Genomic DNA, 25205 nt, shown 5'->3' with positions numbered 1-25205 from the left:
ACCATTGCACAGTGACTTGCCAAATAAGAATAATTGCTGTAAGTAATTTTCAGTCCAGTAATATCTATGATGCATTCATAAAAATTAAGGACAAAAGAAATCATGAATGCAATTTGGGCCTTTAAAAGTGTAAATTATTCAATAAAATTTGAAATAACAGGAATAAAAAGTTATATCAACAGATAAAAAGTTTGAAAATATTTACTTTTGCAGCTAGATAAAAAAGAAAAGCTGCATCATTGCAATATAGAAATGAAAAATATCAAAGCATCTTAAGAAGAATTTAAGGTTGAATTATTGTAAAAATTGTAACGAATTAAACTGAATAATTTAATATTACCTTTGTATGGAATAAGCTCCTTGCAAGTCAATTATACAACTCAACTTTGATTCTTGGCTGTAGTTATAAATGTTGGCATTTGGATAACAATTGTAATTTGGAAAGATACCGTTGTTGTCATCGTCATTACCATCATCACCACTAACGCTGCCACTGCCACCACCATCATCGTCAACATCATCATTTAACATAGGTCTTCCATACTGGTGTGAATTGGACAGTTTGACAGGATCTGATAAGCCAGAGGACTACCTCAGATCCAATGTCTGCTTTGGTTTTTAAGGTTAGATGCCCTTCCTAATGCCAACCACTTAACAACATGTACTGGGTGCTTTTTTTTCATGACACTGGCACTAGTAAGGTCACCAAGAAACTCACCAGTCAAGCCCCCTTGACTAAGTAGGCATGTAATAGAGAATGAGATGACTTTATGCCAGGTGTTCAGAGGTTAAAGTATGATAGAGGGACAAGACTAGGTATTTTGTTATAGAGATACAAGGCTACTTCACATTACACTAATCTACTACCCTCAAAATAATTTGGGGAATGTTTGAATCTACTAGGCAAAGAAGTCTACATTCCAACATTAGTTTAATTCAAAAAACAGTAAGGTTATATTTATTGGTACTTCTTATTCTCATGCAGGATTCTAACTAAAAGTAACCAAAATTTGCTTTCTTTCATTATTTTTTACCACTGTTGCTTCATCAGAGTTTTTAACAAATTGTTTACTTTGATACATTCCACAGTATCAAGGATTATCAAATGCATAAAATGTGAGGGAATGGTAGAAATGTTAGTGACAGTTTATATATGTACTATATAGTCTCATTTTGCTAGAGTCAACATTACCTTTCATCTCCTTTAGAGTAAATAAAATGATTTCAGCCTTGTATTGTAGTTGACTAAATTCACTAAACACCCCCAAGCCCAATAAGCATGTGCCAATGTAAAAAAAAAAAATCATCCTTAATCTATTGTTTGTATAAAATTAATCTATTGTAACGTATAAAATTAAATAAAACATTTATATACTTACTGTGCTGACAATGAAAGGACAAAAACGTTTTAAATTATCTAATATTCCTTATACGCTGAATATTCCTGCTTAATTTTATTCCAAGCAACTTTTAAATACTGCTTTAAAAATCAAATTTAATGAAGAAAATATAATGGCTAAATGAAAAAGATATTGGAATATTGAACAAAAGAAATAGGTTTGGTGATACAATGAAACAGAACTCAAAACATAAGTATATATATTTTTTTATTAAAAATAACAATAAAATTAATGAGTTTATAAATTTTTTTACATTAAGTTCTCATGCAAGACACTGTTCTGTGTAGCTAAGACAATCAATTAGAAAACAGGTATCATTATTTGTTCATGTTTGATTATCTGAAATGAAGTAAAGAACAAAACAAAAGCTAAAACAAAAAAAGCTTGTATTCACAATAGTATCAAATATTTTATCTTGCAGATTATGTCACTCACTGTCTCTACTTGCCTTCTTTCTTACATATTCATCATGTGTGATTGTATCTCTCTCCCTTCCTCTCTGCATGCTTCTACTTTTAATTCCTCCCTAAATAGTACACTAAAAATAAATATCTATAATACTTAATTTATCTACAAATTATCTACTATGCACACAGATCATGTTTCTTCACTTTTCAAACACAATTTATTGCATCAGTTCATTAATCTAATAAATCTTGTTTTTCTCAATGAATCTTAATCATTCAAACATCACACTGTATTTGGCATTCAAGGTTTTTTTATGCACTTTCTTATTTGTTCTTCTGAACTAGCTAATTGCATACCACCTCCACCAGCCCAAACCAGCATATTCATTTCTCCTCTTTGCAACATCCCTATTCTGCCTCACTCGGAATGTTGGCTGTTTAGAATTTCCTACTAGTCTTTGTTTTTCTGGCAGCTATTGATTTAGAAATGTTCAAACTGACCACAAAACAGTTTGGTCTCAAAAAGTTTCAAAGAGCTTGAAAGATAATGTGCATGCCTTCATTTCTAGACAAAGTCATAAAAAAAAAAAAAGAGTTGAAAGACTAAATGCATCAAAATAACTTTGATATGAAACTGCAAAACAACTTCACTGCAACACTTATTATTATGTTGCCCTGGGAATACATCTGTAAAAGAAACGGTTTCTGCAATATGCAAATACAGTAGATTTTCACATATGTAATAGAAAGAGTTTTGTCTTCTGATAACTTGGATAATCTCAGTTAATCAAAGTTTTTCAGTTTACCATATTATATATGTGAGGATATACCACATTTGTATTTAGTATGTAGAACTCTCTCCTGTGATATTTTCCATTATCCATATTGTTAATATGCAAATGTATTAATATGCATACCCTGCTCTCCTGCTAGTATAGAAAAGGGAAAATAAAAGATATATAAAGTAAAAATCCTGCTAGTACAGAAAAGAAAAGATAAAAGATATATAAAGCAAAAATCCTATTTAATTTATGCAGTTTTTGTATACATATCAAGAACTGATTGGCTGGTGATAGGACATGAACTATCAGCCACTGGTCTTATAACTACTCTTGAGTATTAAACTTTGCATTTAATGTAGACAGTGGTACAAATATGAAGTAGATAAGATGTTTACTTGTTTCAGTCATTGGACTGTGGCTATGCTGGGGCACCACTTTGGGGGATTTTGTTAATCAAATCAACTCCAGTACTTATCTTTGAGCCTGTTATTTATTCTATTGACCTCTTTTTCTGAACCACTAAGTTACATGGATGTAAACAAACCAACACCAGTTGCCAAGTGGTATTGGGGCCAAACACAAAGGCGTACATACATAAATACATACATACATACACATGTACATACATATGTACATACATATGCATGTATGTATATGACAGGCTTCCACACAGCCTCCATCTACCAAAGTTACAAGGCATTGGTCAGCCTGAGGCTAGAGTAGAAGACAATTGTCCAAGGTGTCACAGAGTGAACCTGAAACCACATGATTGTAAAGCAAGCTTCTTAACCACACAGCCATGCAGATTTTTTTAATTCAATTCTTTTTTGTCTATCATTTTATACAAATGCAACAAGTGTGATAATTTTCCTAAATGGACATTCATGCCAGAGGAGAACAAAGTAACTTTGTTTTGATATACAAGACTGAACTCAGACATTGTTGTTTTTCAATTCGGAATTTCAATGCTAAAGAAATTAACAAACTTTCAATTGTCATACTTCAGAAGTAGACCCAGCTATAAAGCTTTTCTTCCTGTTGTAGATAGGATCGAGTTCACATCACATCACCAAAAATCCATATAATTTCCAGATTATCAGTTGTAATCAATATAGCCATGCACATGTAGGAAAAAGTTAAATGTTAAAGGAAATTACTGTTATAATAATGGCATTTCATTTATGTGAGTATACATATACATACATGCATACATACATACACACACACACACACACACATATATGTATGTATGTATGTATGTATGTATGTATGTATGTATGTATGTATGTTATGTATGTGTGTATGCATGTATGTATGTATGCATGTATAAATATATATATATATATGTATATATATATGTATGTATATGTATATATAAATTTATATATATATATATATGTATGTATGTATGTATGTACGTACATACGTACGTATATAAATAAAATCAATGTGAGAAATATCTTGTATTTGCAGCACATTTCAAAGGTCAAATGACAAAACTTTTTCAAAATTATAGCAGCAGTAGTAGTAGTAGTAGTAGTAGTAGTAGTAGTAGTAGTAGTAGTAGTAGTAGTCGTAGTGGTGGTGGTGGTGGTGGTGGCGGCGGCAGTGGCAGTAGCAGCAGTGGTAGTTCATACTAATGATAATTATAATTGATTGTAAGAAAGAATATGATATTTTCCACCATCACAAAACTAGGCTAACAAAGTTCATTCAGAGGAATTTGGACAAATGGAAGATGTTAGGAAGAAACACAAAAAACACGAGGGAAGATCACTACAAAAAAACAAAAACAAAAAAAATCAATAATGAAATTTTCCAAAGGGAATGATATTAAAATCTTTGATTGAATTACTCTAGAAAATGTAAGCAGAATATCTTAATGCTTATGGTTGTCATCAAGTTCAATGATGACCATTTTATCCTTTAGTTTATGGATTCTTTGATGACTATGCTTCCCAATGTTTATGTATAGCTTCATGAAAAAGTTTGGTTGGAGAGATTAGGAGCCTGCATTTTATTCTTCTCTCATGGTGGTGTTGAGTGAGTTTCTCCCCCATATCTTCAATCCCCTCTAGCATAGAGAATGCCAAATTAAACAATCAATCTTGGTGTCCTACTTTTTTGAAGGGTTGATGTTACTCTTCTTCAAAGTGGTTTTCAGCAGGTTTTTGAAGCAGTTCAAAGATCAGCCCAAAGACAACTTTGAAGAAGATATCTCTATAAAAGGGAAAGGTCACACTCAGTAACCCTTGCTATATGGATGACTTGAAGGTGCAACATCAAAAACCACATAGAATGGCCATTTCAAACAGCCAAATGTTGAACCTAATGAAACAAATACAAGTATTTGGGAGTGCAATAAGCTGACTCTGTCCAATACAAAATCAATAAAATAACACATATGAGAGGCTATAGACAAATGAAGTTAGTGCCTTCAGGGTATGTCATGATACGTATCCACCAACGAGATATGTGGCATATTACTGTACTTGAGAAGACCTGCCCACCACAACAGAATTGAGATCCTAAAACCAAAGTGCTACATAAAATGCATTGGTATGGGTGCTGGTGCCATATAAAAAGCACCTAGCAAACTATTTAAAGTGGTGGACATTAGGAAGGGCATCTAGCCATAGAGGGTAAAGAGTAAAGACCCTCTTTGGTCATGAATGACTATGAGATTACTCCTTGAAAGTTCCCCTCCGAGGCACAACTCTAGACAAGGTTGTTTATGGAAGAGTAGCAGTCACCCATGCATACTAGCCTCCCTTCTCCATGCCACTGATGTTATTCAAGGGAAAGGGTGTCATGATAAGAAATACCAAATACACTCTGTAAAGTGGTTGGCATTAGGAAGGGCATCCAGCCATAAAATCCTAGCCAAAACTGACAACAGAACTTGTCGTAGCCCTCTGGCTTGCCAGCTCTTGTCAAACCACCCAACCCCTGACAGCATGGAGAACAGACATTGGATGATGATGATGATGATGATGGCAACAATTATGATGATGATGACAATGATGACAATGGAGGAGGAGTAGGAGAAGCAAGAAGAGCAAGAGGAGGAGAAGCAAGAAGAGCAAGAGGAGGAGGAGGAAGAAGAAGAAGAACAATATCTGGACTGTCACATACTTTCAGTATAGTCAATTGGTGAATGAGTCACCTCCTAAGTTTGATTGACAAGTCTAATAAATTTCTCATCATCCATAGAATGTGCAACATTAAAATAGCAGTCCACCCACTTAAATGTAAATAACAGGGGCTTAACACAAGCACATACTCATCATAAGAAAAATCTGTACCAGGAATAAATACCTCAAACTGCTACAAATAATTTTTAAAATTTTAAAGTACTTAAGAATTGTATCATTAGTGATTTAACAGCAAAGATGAATCTCCTTGCATTCTTTTATCTGTTTTTTGTTTGTTTTTTTTTTGTTTTTTGTATGTTATTTGTTGCAGTCATTAGACTGCAACCATGCTAAGGGCACTGCCTAGAATTATTACTCAAATGAATCGCCCCTAGTACTTATGTTTTAAGCTTGGTACTTATTCTATGAGTCTCTTTTGCTGAACCACTAATTTACAGGGATGCAAACACACCAACACCAGTTGTCAAGTGGTGATGGGAGGACAAACACGGACAGAAAGACACACACACACACACACACACACACACATAGATATGCATAGGTGCAGGAGTGGCTGTGTGGTAAGTAGTTTGCTTACCAATCACATGGTTCCAAGTTCAATCCTGCTGCATGGTACCTTGGGCAAGTGTCTTCTACTATAGCCTCAGGTTGACCAAATCCTTGTGAGTGGATTTGGTAGACGGAAACTGAAAGAAGCTCGTCGTCGTCATCATCATCATCATCGTTTAACGTCCGCTTTCCATGCTAGCATGGGTTGGACGATTTGACTGAGGACTGGTGAAACCAGATGGCTACACCAGGCTCCAATCTGATTTGGCAGAGTTTCTACAGCTGGATGCCCTTCCTAACGCCAACCACTCAGAGAGTGTAGTGGGTGCTTTTACGTGTCACTCGCACAAAGGCCAGTCAGGCGGTACTGGCAACGGCCACGCTCAAAATGGTGTATTTTATGTGCCACCCACACAAGAGCCAGTCCAGGGACACTGGCAACGATCTCGCTCGAAAATCCCATGAAGGCCAGCCAGGCGGCACTGGCAACGGTCATGCTCAAAATGGTGCATTTCATGTGTCACCCGCACAAGAGCCAGTCCAGGGGCACTGGCAACGATCTCGCTCGAAAAATTTCATGTGTCACCCGCTACAAAATCCACTTACAAGGCTCTGGTCAACCTGAAACTATAGTAGAAGACACTTGCCCAAGGTGCCATGCAATGAGGTTGGGAGGCAAGCTTCTTATCACACAACCACATCTATTTTTAATTGTATTTTGATCTAAAATTATGTTTCATATTTTTATGTTGGATTTCTAACAGGTCAACTGCATGTGGGTATTAAAAATGTCACAATTAGATTTGTCATTTATTTTTAAATACTTCCTCTATCGTGATTTCTTTTCATAATATTCTTGTTTTTATTTGTAGTTCTCTTTATCCTTAACTTTTAAATCTGCTGCTTCTTTAATTACTGTGTCCTCTGTATAGTTTATGTGTGTTGCCTTCAATTTTATCTCTGCTTTAAATCTTACTATTTGAATGACATGTTATTGAAGGAACCTGAACATGGTCAATCAACTTAACTGTTAGAAATAGCAGCTAAAAATCATCAATCAAATCACACTCTATTTTCTTCAATAAAAGTGTTGGATTATATAAAACCTGACATACAAACAGACAGGATGGTCATGATTAAGATACCATTAATCACAAGTTTGAGCAGGCTTCATCTTGGGCTAAACAAGAACAACAAAAACAATAACAAATATTTTCTGACTGAGGTGGAATGTAGTGGAACATGGATATAACAGTGGCTCCCTTTATTCATTTAATTTTTTTTATAAATCTGAAGTGAAGGGGCAGTTCCCATGAGCTTTGATGTAACTGGTGCTGATCAGGTTGAACATCAATAGAAAAAATAGACCAGAGAGAGAGAATTCCAGAAGGTTACAGTTCTGATGAGGAAAGACACATAAAAGTGTTTAGTGCAGAGATGGGGAGAAAGGCATAATAGAGGTAACAGGTGGAAGAGAGATGAGTGGAATGCAAGGCTGTGGAGTGGGGTGAATATATGCTGCTTGTTACTTCAGAGGAACAGAAGCCATTGTAGAAGAGGCAGAGAGAAGAAATAGGGAATGTGTGAGTCAACAGTTGAAGCCGGTTTGTGATTGAATCTTTACCCATCAATTTGATGACCTTCTTTAAAATGTGATTCAAATTGTTTGTGTGTGTAGCTGCAGCAGTAGGGTATGAGTAGAGAGTAATTTGGTTACTACTGATATGAGAAGTATTCCAACATAGGTCTTGTTTTAGTTTTCCAGAGGATCAGCAGCTGATAGGGACTAAAGTATTTCTTGGATCTAAAGAGAAAATCTAGTGGAGAAATTTTGAGTTGCAGTAACTAGAGATGGGTATGTGGGTATTTTGAAAATACCTCACAGAGTAATGACCATGCCCTGCATAGATATGTGCTGCTCTTTGGCAAGGCATAGGGCCAATTTAGCCAGCCTGCCTGCCTGGGGTGTGGTGAAGTCATGAGACTGCAGCATAGCAGATTGTGAAGAGGCACAGGAAGAGCTCAATTACGTCAATGGTGCTTCTTAGATTGATGCTGAGTGGAAGGATCCTAGGAGATCAAAAGTCAGGATCACCAAGCTCTATCAAGAGAGTAACTGCAAAGAATCCATGGGGGTGGCATCCATCAGCTAATGAAAGTTTCGCTATGGTTCAAGCTCCAAATTCATAATGATGGAATTGGATGGTGACAGAGAGTCCTGAGAATCCACGAAAGCAGCAAAAGAAAAACAAAAAAATGGAAATCAATCATTGTTACTGAAATCCATGTGTGAGAGTCATAAGAACTCTAGGAATAATTTGATGCAGGTGACTACTTAACACAGCACATCCTAACTCATCATCAAAGTTTATTGAAGCAGATTTTCTATGGCTGGGTAACATTCTTGTTGCTGACCTTTGCTTGTTTTCAAGTAAAGTAATATTTCCCCATGGTCAGATATGTTTTTGAAGAATATTGGAAATGAATGACCACTGCTTGTCATGAGAAAGACACTACCATGCACTACCAAGACAAGGACACACACACACACACACACACACACACACACACACACACACACACACACACACACACACACAAGGGGGTTCTCTCAATTTTTTTTTTTATCAAATCCATTCAGAAGCCTTTGGTTAACCTGGGACTATAGTAAAGACACTTGCTTAAGGTGACTGAATTCAAAACAAACTTCTTATCCACATAGCCACACCTACATACTATGTGTGAATATTTGGTGCATTATGCTTTAACCTTAGTTATAGATCCAACTAGATCCAACTTTTAGCACATGGCTTCAACCAAATTCAAGTACAAATTCTTTGTGTTTCATATACACACGTTAACTATAAAGAAATTTATCATTTTTTTTTTTATTCTGATTTATATCTTTTATCTATAATCTGTTTCAGTCATTAGACTGCAGCCATGCTGAAGAATTTTTAGTTGAATGAATCAACCCCAGGACTTAGGTTTTTAAAGCCTGGTACTTATTGTATCAGTTGCTTTTGCCTAACCACTAAGTTATGGTAACATAAACAAACCAATACTGGTTGTCAAGTGGTGATAGGAGACAAACACAGATTCAAAGACACACACATGTGCACGCACGCATGCACACACACACACACACATGATGGGCTTCTTTTAGTTTCTGCCTATCAGATCCACTTACAAAGTTTTGGTCGACCTGAGACTATAAGTAGAAGGCATTTGCCCAAGGTGCCATGCAGTGGGACTGAACCTGGAACCATGTGGTTAGGAAGCAAACTTCTTACCACACAACCATGAGTTATATTTTCATATGTTCACACACACACACATATTGATTTCTCTGCCCATGTGCAAGTTTATGTATGTGTCTTTATAAACATGGATAGAGATTATGAGATTAACTGATGACACTTATCAGTATATTCAACAATGCATATATATGCACATACTTAATGCTACAAGTGCAGTAGCCATCTTTACTGCATGTATAGAAATACCTACAAATTTTGATAAGTCTGTATGGTAGCTAGACTGCAAGAAATAGCAACCAAACCCCTATCAAACCCAAAAGTCACCATCAGACTTGTGATGTCCCATGTTCAAGATGCCACAATCATGTCAAGAAAATTTTATGGATATAATTGATTCATTTTTCTGAATATCTAGACTCAGTGTTGCCATGACAATCAATACATCTCAAGTTAAAATCAGGTGATTTAATGTATGGTGTTGCTTTGATACAATAGCAGAACAGTGTAACTATAAATGTCTTTTTATAGTTTGTGGTAATACAGCCAAAAATCAAAATGATTTTTACTTGGGTGGTAGATTTAATCTTTCACCTAGTTTTTGAGAGACTGTAGCAGTCCATTCTATAATAAGCATGAAAGCTTCCTTCCTCTTTGCCACTAGGGAAAAATAGCAACAAATCTGTGATCATTATTAGTTAATGATACGGCAGTGAGCTGGCAGAATCATTAGCATGCTGGACAAAATGCTTAGTGGTATTTTGTCCATCTTTATGTTCTGAGTTCAAATTCTGCCAAGATTGACTTTGCCTTTCATCCTTTCAGGGTGAATAAAATAAGTACCAGTTGAGGACTATTCCCCTATCCCCAAATTTCAGGCCTTGAGCCTTTAGTAGAAAGGATTATTAATTGATGATAAGGTAGTGAGCTGGTAGAATTGTTAGCATCTGGGCAAAACGCTTAATGGCATTTCATCCATCTTTTTATGTTCTGAGTTCAAATTCTGCCAAGGTCAACTTTGCTTTTCATCCTTTCAGGATTGATAAAATAAATACCAGTTGAACACTGGAGTCAATGTAATTGACTTATCCCCTCCCTGAAATTGCTGGCCTTGTGCCAAAATATAAAACCATTATTAATTAATTGATGATTTATCATCACTTTGGAAGCAAGCTTGCCGAACCTGGTACTATTGTACCAAATTTGGTACTTTTGGTGTGCAGTCATACTTTTGGTACTATGCACAAACTGCACAAATCTATTACATGTACTATTAAGGGAATACTTAGCAATTTTGTTAAAAAAGAAATTGTGAAAAATAAAGAGCTACATGAAATTAACATCAAAGATCCATCAGTGTATCTTCCCATAACTGAAATTTACAGAGGAGCAAAAGTTGAAAGCATCTACATAAAGAAAGCTTCATCTATTAGTACAACTGAATTGAAAAAATTTCATGTGTAAACATCAAATTTTTATGTACACCTTGGAGGAATTTTTTCAGCTCTTCTTTGCACATGATTTCTTCTGTAATCTGAAACTTCTAGAGGCACTAGAACCAGTTAGCATTCGTGATCGCATTGGTCCAAGTTGAATTGTTCCTCTGGCATGCAAATTTCCAAATATTGTTCAGGAGAGTCAGATTGAAGCTCTTAATAAAGAATAGAGAGAGCTTAAACTTCAAGATAACAATGATATATCTGAAGCTACCAAACCAGAAGATTATAGGTATAAAATTTCTAAGGAAAAATGTGGAGATGAAGCTCGTTATCTGGCTCGATCATGCTTTTTGTTTCAGCTCCTATCATTGCCACATTCTTCAGTTGCAACCAAGAAAATATTTTCAGTCCTAAATAACATTAAAGCCAAGAATAGGTCTAAATGGCATACCCAAACAATCAATGCTCTGCTACATTCAAAACGTCTTTTCATGATGTAAACTGCATGACTTATACATCCAATGCAGATCTTAGTGCTAAATTAAAAGAAGGACAAGGACATTGGTACAAAGAGGAACTTCACCCTGTCGATGACACAACCTTCTAATTATAAAGTTAGTACATTAAATGTGTAGTCACTTTAAAATAAAGCCCTGTACATTATGAATAATATATACAATGCTTTTCAACAGATTTTTGGTATTTTTTGAGCAAAATTTGGTACTTTTATTTTGCTAAATCTGGTACTTTCATGAAAATATGTTTGGTAAGCCCGTTTGGAAGCTTTTCATCATTGTTGGCCTTTTTCTTGTTTTTGTAGGGATTTTTCTTTTCCACGTCATAGGTTTTTGCAGTCAATCTTGGCTATTTGCTGTTCAGAAGATATAAACTTGTCCATATGTTTACTCCTTCTTTGTGTCTTTCAATGTTTGTATATATATATACACACACACACACACACACACACACACATATCATATATATATGTGTTTGTGTGTGCTCCTTAAGACTGCATTTAAGCATTAATGTATTAACAAAAGCTGTCTAACTTATGAGATACCTGCTATATTGATTTTGCTCAATGTGAATAAGAAAAAAAAAAAAATTTAATCAGCACTTTGTGGGACGCCCTCTTGCGGATACTAAATGTGGAAACAAGAGTGAAAACAAGAGCAAGTAAATAGTGTAGCCGGCTGTTAGTGAGTCGCTCGACGATGAGCAGCGCGTATGTTAAGGAGAATTTTGCTGTCGACATAAACTATGATAGTTCATATGACAACAACAAAGCGAGGCGGAAACAGTCTCTATGGAGGGTAAGTTATATTCACTAAAGAATGGCTATAAATCATATTATATACATAAATGTCTACCTGCATCACCCTACGCTTTCTCAAGTTACTACATGTATGTGTTATATTTTTTTATGATACCACGTTCTGCGTATATGTGCGAGCTACTATGCCGCATCACAAGAGCTGCTAATTATAATGGCAAATTTACTGTGTATTCCTTAAAAAAAAAACGTATCCTTGAAATAGCCTTAAAAGTCGTTTTTTTCATTTTGTATTATGAAGTTTTGTTATTCGTTACACATCCCCCTTTCGGGAAGATAGTAGTATCCCGCCACTGTCGTAATCACTGCTGACGAATTCTTAAGTCTTTTTTATAAACAATTTGGCAATAGGAATGACACAACTTGACTCACAACCCCTTTATATATTTAATTTATTCCTATTATTATTTTCCGATCAGAATGTATTGTCGCTTCTTTTCATTATGAGTAATCCTTTCGATGTTTTGGATAGATTTCATAGAAAGGTGTGAAAGAATCTCATTGCAAAATTCAACGGATTCATTAATGTGAGGAATTTTCTAGTATGTGCGTGTATAATATATATATATATATATATATATATATATATATATATATATATATATATATATATATATATATATATATATAAAAGGTTAAACTGTCATTAATTTTGTAAAATTCGCTTTCAATGTGAAAACCACGCTCCCTCTATTGAATATATATTTTTGACATTTACAGAATTTAAGCTATAGCTGATGATTTTGTATATATAATTCTTGATCTGTTGATATTTCGGTCTGAAACCTATTCTATTGTTTGTTATCCTATCTATTGTAATGTAAAGTAAATACGTTGTTGATAAAAGCTAGTCAAGTTGCCTCTTTCCTAACCCTGCTTCTTCAATCGTCATAATATAATAAATTTGCCAGTTTTTCATTCATTTTTCGACGTTGTTCATTAACTTATTTTAATTGTTTGTTTGTTTTTTCTAAGAGCATTTTTTAAGTAGACAAACGCGTGAGAAAGTTGCTTTTTATTATTATACCATATAAACAATAATATTGAAGTTGAGATGGAAACAGATTCTTTTCCCTGTATGCTGCTAACTTCATTGACCCTCAATCTCCTCATCGGAACGATCACGACTGCTACAATTGTTTGTTTTCTCTTAAAACTATTATTATGCTAGTTGTACATTGCTGTTCATATTTTATATATATATATATATATATATATATATATATATATATATAAACACATTAAACAATTTTTCAGAAGTACCATTAATTTTGTAAAATTCACTTCACTTTTCAAGTGAAAATCATGCTAACTTTACTGATTGTCATGTTTATTTTGCCTTTCTCTTCATGCCTTTTCTGTTTATTACAGATAGCTTTTAGTCTGGCTCAATTATGTATATCTCATTCTATAAGTCTCTCATACACACACGCATTAATTTGTAATTACAATGATTCTTGAAAACTGTAGTGAGGAAACTAAAAAAAATATCCCTGACATCACGTTAGATGTTGATCTTGTTGCCTTTTTTTCTCTGTGTATGGGTGTGTGTGTGTAGTATCTGTGACCTATGAACAATTATTTTAAACAAGATATATCCTATTTTCCTGCTTTTAAAACGTTTCATGCCAGGTCAAAGTTGAATATAGAAGACGCTTTTTTCTTTTAAACTACACACTAACGTGTAAACGGAAAGGAGGGGCTTAGAAATGTTTTGAAAATTGTTCGTAGGATTTAAGGGTTCTGTACATGCAGGAAATTGGAATTATTCTAGTCTTGTTATAAAAACCAGTTATGTGATATATGTTAATTTTAAACACACACACACACACACACACACACACACACACACACACACACACACACACACACATATATATATATATATATATATATATATATATATATATATATATATATGTATATATACAGCTTTAAACAGGTTGGACAACAAGAGAAAAAAGAATTGATCCAGTAAAATTTGAATGATGTGTTAATGGAATTATATAGAATTTATTTCATTGATACTATAAGTTACTACAATTTCACACGTGATGTCACGCATGGAAACAGCAGATGATTGCTGATATAATAGCTGGGGGCCTGATTGTAATTAAGAAGCAAAAATTTGATTGTAGAAATGTTAAATGAATTAAACATAAACAGCAAGATGCTAATATTCATCCCAGTCATCTCTAGTCTTGAGAACAAGCTTCCAGATTAACAGCATCTTTATTTCAATGCTGAACATAATATTTCAAAGAAAGATTTAAGTTTATTGTCCTATTACATACTACTATTAAGTAGTTGAAGATAACACCTTTCTGTAAGAGTCATGTGGCTATAAGTTAAAAACAGAGTATATTTTTTGTTCAAATATACAGTCATTAACTGTCTGAAACGATCAGCTGATTATATCCATGCAGCTAGTGTTCAAAAGAGTTTGTAATTGGTTACGTACACGTTTTCCCAATGATAATACATAATGACATCTTATGAAATTGCCTTAAAATAAACCAAGATTTGCAAAGAGCTCAAAAAAAGAAAAATAGAATGAGCTAGGTTTATTGGAAATGTAGTATAAGTGATTGCAAAAAAGCCTAACTTTAGCATTAATGATGAGACAAGATTTGAGCTATGCTTACATGTAGTGCAAGCTGATACAGGTGTAAGAAATTTAAACTTTATGAACAAAATTGCTTGAAAACAGGTGACAGTTTGCAATAGGAAGAGCATTAGCCATAACAATCTACCTCAATGATTTCCATTTGACTTACACATATATAGGAAAGTGAACTTCAGAAATTATAGATGATGATTATGTGACTTTTTGAGACTTTATTCAATATTATGATAAGTTCAATATTATCAATCAATGTGCCTGGTGTACCCTTATCAGACGGGTAGTCATGATGGGTATAATGGGCTTCGTATATTTTACCCCAGTGTCACTTTGATGGCATGCACTGCTCTCTCACTCAATAATAATAATAATAATAAAACGTTTTAAATTGGTTAGAATAGTCTTACTAGTAACAGCTCTAGTTTCTTCAGCATGCAGGAGAACTGCTTTCATAAAGTCTTAAATAATTTGTGGATCTACTTCTAACTCAGTGGACCATTTTTTGTCCATGGACCTCTTTGATTCCTATTTTACTCTATTAGATCTTCATAGCCATTCAATGAATATAACAAAAAATCCTACTGTATTTTTATAATTAGATATTAATAGGAATTGTATTTTTAAAAAAATTTTAATATTTTGTGTATTGTAGAAGTTTAAGCAATTTATTTCACATATATTTTAACAGAATTTTATATGAACCACTGTTCTAACTTGTCTCCTCTCTTCTACATTCTTATAGCACATTCTCACTTATTACACATCATCAATATTAACATATTTAACATATGTCATTGAAAGTAATCGCCAAACAAGCAAAATCCTTGATCTGGTTCAAATGACAACTGCTTCACGTAGATACAAGTTTTAAAAATATAAATCATGTTATAAATATTAGAAGTACTGTTTCGTTGACTTGCAATAGTGAATGTAAATCTTCCTATTTATGTCACTTGGATCAAAATTAGCTCTACTAAGTTAACTTGCTCCATACACATTTAAGAAGTTTACAGATCATGTCCATACTCTCTACTGAGTTATAAGACTTCTATAATAAGCATGTGGTTTCATTGTTCAGCAAATATTCAATTGCAACCTTAACATAAATTGATTAATTAATTCTACATATATTTTGCACTCCTGTTGTTTAATTTTGAACCTTGCTACTTCAGTGGAGAAGTATTTTATATTCAAATTACTGTTTGTTTTTAATCATGGTTTTCTTGAAACAGTGCAGTTTTATTTATTATTGTTAAAACTTTAAGAGTAGCAAAATTTTTAAAGGTTATTGTTGATAGATTTATGAATGTCTCTCTTGGAAATAATATCGAAAATACTTTACATTTTACTAACTTACTAACTTTTGAGATAACAAAGCACTTCACTTTCAGCTTAAAAGACAGGCTATAAGGCATACATAAGCACTGTAATGCCAAATAACAGTGAAATGGGGAGTGAATATAGCGGATTTGTAGTGATTAGAAAAAATTCAGTTTAATATTAGATATCAGATGTGTAACATTATCTTATAAAAATGGTTCAGTGCAAGTGAGTTGAGAAAGCAACTGATTTTGAAAAGCATGAACTGATATGTGAAGGAGAAATGACTGTACTTGTATAGGCATAATGGAATTGGATGATGCATTCTGAGTGAAAAAAATATGAGTTAGTCATAGAAGGTATTTGCAAGATGAATCTTAGAAAGGAAGACATGAAGTCATATCTGAAAGCATTAAGCCTCAGTGACAATGATACAAGATCGAGTCACTTGAAAGACTCTATAATACAGATATTTCAGAATGAAAGCCATATTAATGATGACGAGACGGAATGGAGGATCAAGTGAATAAAACTATTTATAAACTAGTTGTATGTTATTAGGTAAATCTATTTCATCTGATAGATTGCAACAGTTTTTAAATACTACATAAAAGGCACTTGTGGTGGTGACACGTGAAAGACACTTGTGCTGGTGACACATAAAAGGTACCTGTGTCAGTGACACATAAAAGGCACCCATGCCAGTGACAAGTAAAAGACATCCAGTATGCTCTGTAGAGTGGTTGGTGTTAGGAAGAGCATCCGGCCATTGAAACCAAGCCAAAACAGACTGGAGCCTGGTGCAACTCTCCAGCTTATTATCTCCAGGCAAATTGTCTGACCCATGCCAGCGTGGAAAACAGATGTTAAATGATGATGATGATTATTAAAGCCATCAATCTTGCAAGATACTTCTGTATTTCTGTTAATTATGGCAAGTACAGTAGATAAGAAGTTCTTTGCAAACCAAGTTTCCCACTCAGCTTTGTTTTCAACTGTAAATATCTCACCTCGCTGATTATTGATGCTCTTAAAAATGCTAGATTATTTCTCTTCCTCTAAACATTTCTTTGGTTCATGTAAGAAATCCATATTTCTACTATAACGAAAACCTGGTCACTGTTATATGTCAGCAAGCATTGACATATAAACCCTCTTTGTTCTGGTGTCATTGTTGGCATTGAAAGTAAGAAAAAATATTTCAACTTTACATAATTAGATTGGAGCCTGGTGTAGCCATCCGGTTGCTCCAGTCCTCAGTCAAATCGTCCAACCCATGCTAGCATGGAAAGCGGACGTTAAACGATGATGATGATGATGATGATAATAGAAGTTTCCCAAGAAGATACATGAATGTTTATAATGGGAAGGATACATAAATGTTTATAGCAGGAAGAAAGAATAGAATTAAATTCTTCAGTGTGCTTTCCTTTTCATTTTTTTTTTTTTTAAGACAGTAATATAATTTTTCAGACAGGAACATAATTTTTCAGACATTAACTCTTTTGATACAACCTAGACTGCCCCTATTTCTATGAAACAAACTTTCTATATAAAGTGATCTAAATTAAAATTCCTTGTTAGTTTATGTTCCAGTGACTAGCTTAGTAACAACCAAGATGTTTTACCAAATTCTTCATTATTTTCAAAATTAATTGAAACAAATGCTGTGTGGTTCAACAGAAATCTGGTTAAGAAAAAAGGGTTAAGCCTTGTTTTCAGAGAGGAAACAGTATTCAATATTTGAATAAGTATCTGCAAATGTTGGAAGATTTTTTTCATCTCAAAAAATGGGGTTAATAGTCCTAAATTTATTTATAATTCATCTCAAACATTCAGGCATCAAACAGTAGAAAGTAGTTTAAAGAAAATTAGGCTGCTATTTATATCAGGTGAAGTAACTACATAGAATTGCCTCTAGTTCATTGTTAAGTAAGTTACAACCCACAGTCCCTGGCACTACATCACTAAATACCCTGATACATCTATGACACCCCACTCTGCTTGTACAATTCCATGCTAAGAATACTATCCACTCCATTTAATTCAGATCTACATGCAATAGCATACACGTACCTATTACTACTTAGGCCACCATCAAAATTTACATGCATAGAGGAACAAACTGGGCAAGCTGTGTGGTTAAAAAGCTCACTTTGCAACCACATGGTTTCAGGTTCAGTCCTACTATGCAACACTTTGGACAAGTATCTCTAATGTAGCTTTGGGTCAACCAATGCCTTATGAGTGAATTTGGTAAATAGAAACTGTGTAGAAGCCTGTTGTGTATATATAAATACATACATACGGGCGAAATGCTTTGCAGTATTTCGTCTGATGTTACGTTCTGAGTTCAAATTCCGCCGAGGTCAACTTTCCCTTTCATCCTTTCGGGGTCGATAAATTAAGTACTAGTTACGCACTGGTGTTGATGTAATCGATTTAATCCCTTTGTCTGTCCTTGTTTGTCCCCTCTGTGTTTAGCTCTTTGTGGGCAATAAAGAAATAACATACATACATACATACATATATATATATATATATCATTATCATTTAATGTCCTTTTTTCCATGCTGGCATGGATTGGCTGGTTTAAGAACAAACAAGCTAGAGGGCTCCACCAGGTTCTATGTCTGTTTTGGCATGATTTCCACAGCTGGATGCCCTTCCTTATGTCAACCATTTAACAGAGTGTACTGGGCACTTTTTATGTAGCAGCAGCTCAGGAAAAGTCACCAAATGCCCACAAGATAAGACCCCTTGACTGAGCAAAGTATAGACGAGAGGAATAAGAAACTGATAGGAGAGGAGCAGGTGTCTTGCTGAAGAGGTGAGTACATATATGTGTGTGTGTCTCTTTGTGTTTGATCCCTCACCACCTCTGCTTGACAACCAGTGTTGATTTGTTTACATCCCCATAACTTGGTGGTTCTGCAAAAGAGACTGATAGAACAAATATCAGACTTTAAAAATAAGTACTGGGTCACTTTGTTTGACTAAACCTTTTAAGGCAGTACCCCAGACTGAAACAAGTAAAAGATACCCAAACCGCCAAACTAAGCTCAGGCAGGTATTACTGGAGCAGTGGATCTGTGGTTCACATTTAGTATTTGCCCAGCTGTGTAACATGCATTAAGTTTTCTCAGTCAGAAATATTTGGGATTGTCCTACAATACCTTTTACTTTGAGAAAGGTCCAAATCGTACCTAGCATTATGCTAGGTACATGAGTCCTACACTAGTGAAAGGTGCATATATGTTTCATAGTGTCAGCTACCATTTAAGATTGAATTTCTGTCTTTGAGAAAATATAATCTTTGCAATGGAGTCTGTGTGGTTGTTATGAAAGATCACAAGAGATTGTGAATCTAATATTTATATAGATCATGATGGTTTTTCACTGTTTTGTCAATATCTTTGGATTTTACTATCTCTTAATTAGTCCTGGCTACTTTCTTCTAATTTCAAGATGCTACAGCTGTTTTAAAAATAGTTGTTTACTACCATATTAAACTAAAGCTTCCAGTAAAATATAGTTACATTCAAAATCTGCAGTAGCTAACAGATATAAATAGTAATTTGAATAGAAGTACACCGAGGAAAACTAGAAAAACTTAAAATAGTCACAATTAATCAAAGTAAGCTGAGTCTGATAGAGAAACTGCTAAATTACTGTATGTAAAAGAAGCCATAAGAATATTGATAATGGAATATTGATAACTTAACCCAAACCTTAAACTGGCAAGTTTCCCATAGGATTTGACTATTTTCATGTAAACTTTCCTTTCCTTAATTAGTTTTAAATCATATTTCTTAAGCTTACTCATTTCCATTATGTTTATAAACCAATCTAGGACAGTTGCTAATTGAAAAAGAAAATAATTTTGTATTTTATTTCAGCCTCCTAATAGCCTCAGCTAAAATATTTTGATACAACCATCAAAGAACAGCTGCTTAAAATAGTTTCGACTGTTGGTGTTTGATTTCATTGGATTAATTAAAACATGAAAATATTCTTCATCATGTAGTCATTCTAGATCAGTGGTTCTCAACAATGATCCATATAACCCTGTGGGATCCATATAAGATTTTGTTGTTAAAATGTATGTGCATTAAGTTGGTTATACTTCTGCAATGTACAAAACATTTTAACAATTTTTACAAAACAATTTCTAATGATATTTAATTCAAAAAATGTAATAGGAGCTTTAAGTATCAAATGGCTATGGGGTGGGGGGTGTTTAGTAGAGTGAAATTAGGAATCAATGGGGTCCATAGGTAACAAAAAAAAATGGTTGAGAAACACTGTTCTAGATACTCTGTGCCGTTAGTTTTCTTTGAACTACTTGTCAAATTAAATAAGTTCCTTCTTAGCTACAACTGTATACAATAGAACCTTGCAGTACAAGTGCACCATTGTACGAGTAATTTGCTGTATGAGCCTAGGCTCATGCATATTTTTGTCTTGAAGTACGACTGGAAATCCACACTACAAGCAAGTTTCATACAAGTGACCACTAGTTAACACTAAGCTCGTACACAGTCTCCCAATCGCTCAGTTCACATGTTTATCTTGTTGTGTTTTTCCCAGAGTTTTTTTTTAGTTCTGTGCATTTTTTGCTATTATTTTATAATAGCTAATGTGTTAGCTATTGGTCCCAAGAAGGTTAGTGCAAAAGACAATGTTGAGAAAAAGAAAAAGCTGATTATGATAGAATTGAAGAAGGAAATCATTGATAAACTTGAGAGAGGAGTGTGTGTAGTGGACATAGCATGTCAATATGACCAAAGTATGTCAATGATCTGCACCATCCTGAAGAAAAAGGACAAGATCAAGGCTGTTACAACGCACATCTATCCACAAAGAGATGGAAAAATTGCTTCTCCTGTGAATCAATGAAGATCAACTCCCAGGGGATTCGATTGTGGAGACTACAATGTTGTTAACTGTCTGAAAACCATCGATATGGCCTAGCAGGGTGTAACAAAGAGAACGCTGAATTCTACAAGGAGGAAACTGTGGTCTGACTGCATATGCAAAAGGGACTTTGAAGGGTTTGAGTGTGAGACACTTGTAGTCAAGGAGATAGTGTCTCTTGGCAAGTCCAGGGAACATTAATGATCTCATCAAGGAATACTCAGAAGAGCTTACAACACAAACTCCTGCAGCTTCAGGTGCAGCAACATTCGGATGCGGTGGACAACATTGGTTCTCCGGAGGAGGACAGTGTAGCAGAGAAGGCTATCTCTACGAGTGACATAAAGGCAGTGTTGACAAAGTGGCAGTATGTTTCTGAATGAAAAATATCATCCAGAAAACATATTTACAAGTTGTGCTTTATTTAATGACACTGCTCTGGAACATTTTCGTAACATTTTGAAAGGCAGGAAAAAGCAAACTTCTCTTGATGTTTTTAATGAAACAACCTGCAAGTGTGAAAAGTGAAGAAAGTGTGTCCAAAATGCCTAAATTAAGCAAAGTGTGAGAGAAAATGTCAGAAATTGTTCTTTCTTCCTGCAGTCATAATGGAAAGAGATTCTCCTTCCAAACAATAATCCTCCTCCTCCCTGCCCCATCGTCTTCCTCACACACAAATCATCCCATCTTTGAGGTAATTAAATTTATAAAACCACTTTACATATTTCTTTTGCATTTTCTTTTATTCTGATTTTACAATTGTCATTTTCCTAGAAACTACACCATTTCTGTGTTAAAGCCTATAAAAAAGTGGTTTTGTTGGGCTGGAATGGATTAGTTATATTTTAATTTCAATGGGGAAAATTGATTTGTAAAACAAGTAAATCGTAAAACAAGCTCGGTCATGGAATAAGTTAAACTCGTACTGCAAGGTATCACTGTATTGAACATTTACTACATTCACACATATTCATATGACAACAGTTATAAGTTAAAAATAATCTTGTATTTCTTTTACTTTTTAACTTGATGAAACTAGTCTATAACTTAAGGGAAGGTTGGTATGCATGGGTAACTGCTAGTTTTCCATAAACAATCTTGCCCGGACTTGTGCCTCAGAGGGGAGGTTTCTAGGTGCAGTCCCATGGCCATTCATGACCAAAGAGGGTCTTTTTATATATATATATCTGTGTATTAAGTTCTGAGTATGACCCGCATCCATTAGTGGGTCCCTGGTTCAGGAGTTCCAAAGTTTTGAGGAATGCAGAACCACCTCTTAGCTGCTATTGTTCCTAGGTCTACTCTGACCTAGAGTAGTAGCACCTTTCAGGATCTCAGCTTTGGGTTAATTAGAGGTTAGCAAATCATGGGGAGCCCCTTGACAAGGTTAAGCACTTGCTAACCACCCGAGACAGGGTTACATTGAAATCATGGGAATCAGTATGATGGATGTAAACTATTTCAGCAGATGAGCTTATTGAATAAATGGCAAATGTCAGTAGATGGTGAGCAGATGAACAGTCAACAGACTGTCAGTGACCAGGAGAATCAATCATTTCTGTTTGCAAACTACTGCTGTCATGTCCACAGATGAGACATTCAGCTATCAAAAAACCAATATGACTTATTAGTCCAGGCAAGTCATCCAACTGATTGATGATGATATGTGTGAGTGTGTGTTTATTCTTTTACATGTTTCAGTCATTTGGCTGCAGCCATGCTGCAGCACCACCTTAAATGGTTTTAGTTATTCTTTGTAAGCCTTGTACTTACTTATTCTATCAGTCTCTTTTCCAAACCACTAAGTTATGGGGATGTAAACACTAACATCTGTTGTTAAGCAATGGTGGCGGGGGGAGAAGCAAACACAGCCACAAAGATACACACACATGTGAATAAATATATGTATATATATATATATATATATACAAAGAGCTTCTTTCAGTTTCCATCTACCAAATCTACTCACAAGAGTTTGGTCGGCCAGAGACTATAGTAGAAGACATTTGCCCAGAATGCCATGCATTGGGACTGAACCCAGAACCATGTGGTTGGGAAGCAAGCTTCTTACCACACAGCCATGCCTGTACCTGTGTGTGTGTGTATATATATATATAAAATTATCATATTTTCATGTGACTGATCAGACTATCAGATGTTACACCTCACTGGTCACAATGTGCTTTTCAGTGTTTTGCTGAAGAACGCAACACACCACCTACTTTGGGAATCAAACCCATGAAATAGTGATTGTGAGTGCAACAGTCTAACCACTAAGTATGTATCTATAAATGTGTGTGTGCATATACAAATATATATACAGGGTGCAGTGAATAAACTGTCGTCTAAATTACACAAAAATGAAAATAATACTGACATCTCATTTTAACAGATATATTTACCAAAATTACATAAAAATATCTTGAAATACTAAAGAGTAAATGGATCTAGTTCAAAACGGGGGCACCAGTTTTCATTTATGTTTTATGTAGTGTTTTTGGTACCGAAAGACTTTCAAACTTTGTATACTTATCTATTTTGTGTTATAGAACAGAAAAAAAGTTTTGTATTCGAAGTTATTTCATGTAAAAAATTGTCTTATTTCAATAATTTCAACCAATCACTGACAAGTATTCAGCTGTTTACAGTTACTCCTTTGGCAGTTTAAGCGGTGTCAAGCGTATTTAATCTCCATTACTTCTGACATTTTTCAGAGAGGCAACACACGTGTGTTCGTTTTCCTTCGTTTTATTTTTAATATAATTTCGTTAACATCTGCCTGAACTGTATGTGTACAACATTTGCCCTAACCCTAACCCTTCCCTCAAAAACCAGGCCTTGTGCTTATAATAGAAAGGCTTATTAGCTATTGCCAATATTCTTCAGCCACTTTTTGACAAGGAAATAATAATTTTATCACCGCCAGAATCGTTTGAGAATCGTTTGTTTATGTAGTCAGCACTTACTGCATTCGGCTGAATGGACGTCAGTCATTGGTTGAAATTACAGAAATACAACAACTTTAACATGAAATAAGTTGCAATATAATAATTTTTCTTAAGAAGACTAAGAGAAAAAGATGTTTTATATGACACATTCTACCAGTGTCCCAAGTTTCAAAGTGTTTCGTTAAGAAAATACTGGCGCCCCCGTTTTGAACTAGATCCGAGTAAATTTATTCAATAAAATTGCCATTGGCTTCAGCTACAACCTCCAGACAACTTTGGAATCTCCTGCAACTCTTCTGGATGGCCTTCTTGTTTAAGTTGGTGAATGCTGTCATAATCCTTCCCTTCAGTTCATCTTGGTGTTATAAGGAGTTTTGTTGGTCTCTTGCTCAGCTGTGAACCACACATAATAATTAAGGGGTTTGCAGTGTGGGGAGTTAGTGGGTATGTGATCACAGAAATTGTCTGACTGCCATGACTGGATTCTCTTGCTTGTGTGGCATGGTGCAGAGTCCTTTTGCCAGACGTAGGGTCTTCCAGCAGCCACCTTCTTAACCCAGAGCAGCACTACCTCTTCTAGGCACTTGATGTAGGCCTCCGTGTTGAGTCTGAGGCCGCGTGGGAAGATCAATGGAGGCGTTACATCACTGTCACTAGTAATCACTCCAAACACCATGATGTTGGCTGAATGTTTGATTTTTATCACTCTCGGCATGTGTCCTCAGAATGGCACCTAAACACTCTGAAATGTTTGTATTGGAGCTTCCAGTGCGAATGCCAAGCAGTACGGCATGTCATTTCCAAATTTCTGGCAGAGTGAATTGCGTCATGATGCTGTTTTTCTCACAGATGGTGTCCAACTCACCCTACTATACTGTGTAGTTGACAAAATCAAAAACAAACGATGCGCATGCACGAAATTAAAAATATGAAATGGTGACAATTTACCCATCACTCCCTGTGTTTGTGTGTGTGTGTGTGTATATATATATATATATATATATATATATATATATATAATTTATATAAGGGCATTACTATATAATAATGCCGCCCTTATATAAATTATATATAT

The 25205-nt window shown here is 34.8% G+C and overlaps 1 protein-coding gene across 6 annotated transcripts in view; it reads left to right on the top strand.

Moving 5' to 3' along the window:
- LOC106884360 (endoplasmic reticulum mannosyl-oligosaccharide 1,2-alpha-mannosidase) overlaps window positions 1–25205 on the top strand; it is a 67575-nt gene that overhangs the window by 15023 nt on the left and 27347 nt on the right. For 2 of the 6 annotated variants that reach the window (XR_016238586.1, XM_014935705.3), the window contains exon 1: window positions 12164–12302. The exons of 1 other annotated variant lie outside the window; for it this stretch is intronic. Coding sequence is in view for 2 of the 5 variants with exons in the window: in XM_014935705.3 (XP_014791191.1) it covers window positions 12204–12302 (99 nt within the window). In the remaining 3 variants the exon portion in view is untranslated. Of the gene's footprint in view, window positions 1–12163; window positions 12303–13228; window positions 13461–18862; window positions 19096–25205 lie in introns of those variants that run through there. 3 more of the 6 variants (XR_016238587.1, XM_014935709.3, XM_089343160.1) reach the window with 2 other exon arrangements.

Source organism: Octopus bimaculoides, chromosome 2 (assembly GCF_046866305.1).
Source record: "Octopus bimaculoides isolate indiv1 chromosome 2, ASM4686630v1, whole genome shotgun sequence".
In the NCBI taxonomy this organism is placed as follows: Eukaryota; Metazoa; Mollusca; class Cephalopoda; order Octopoda; family Octopodidae; genus Octopus; species Octopus bimaculoides.
Note: the sequence above shows the minus strand (reverse complement) of the source record. Positions and strands in the feature narration are given on the sequence as shown.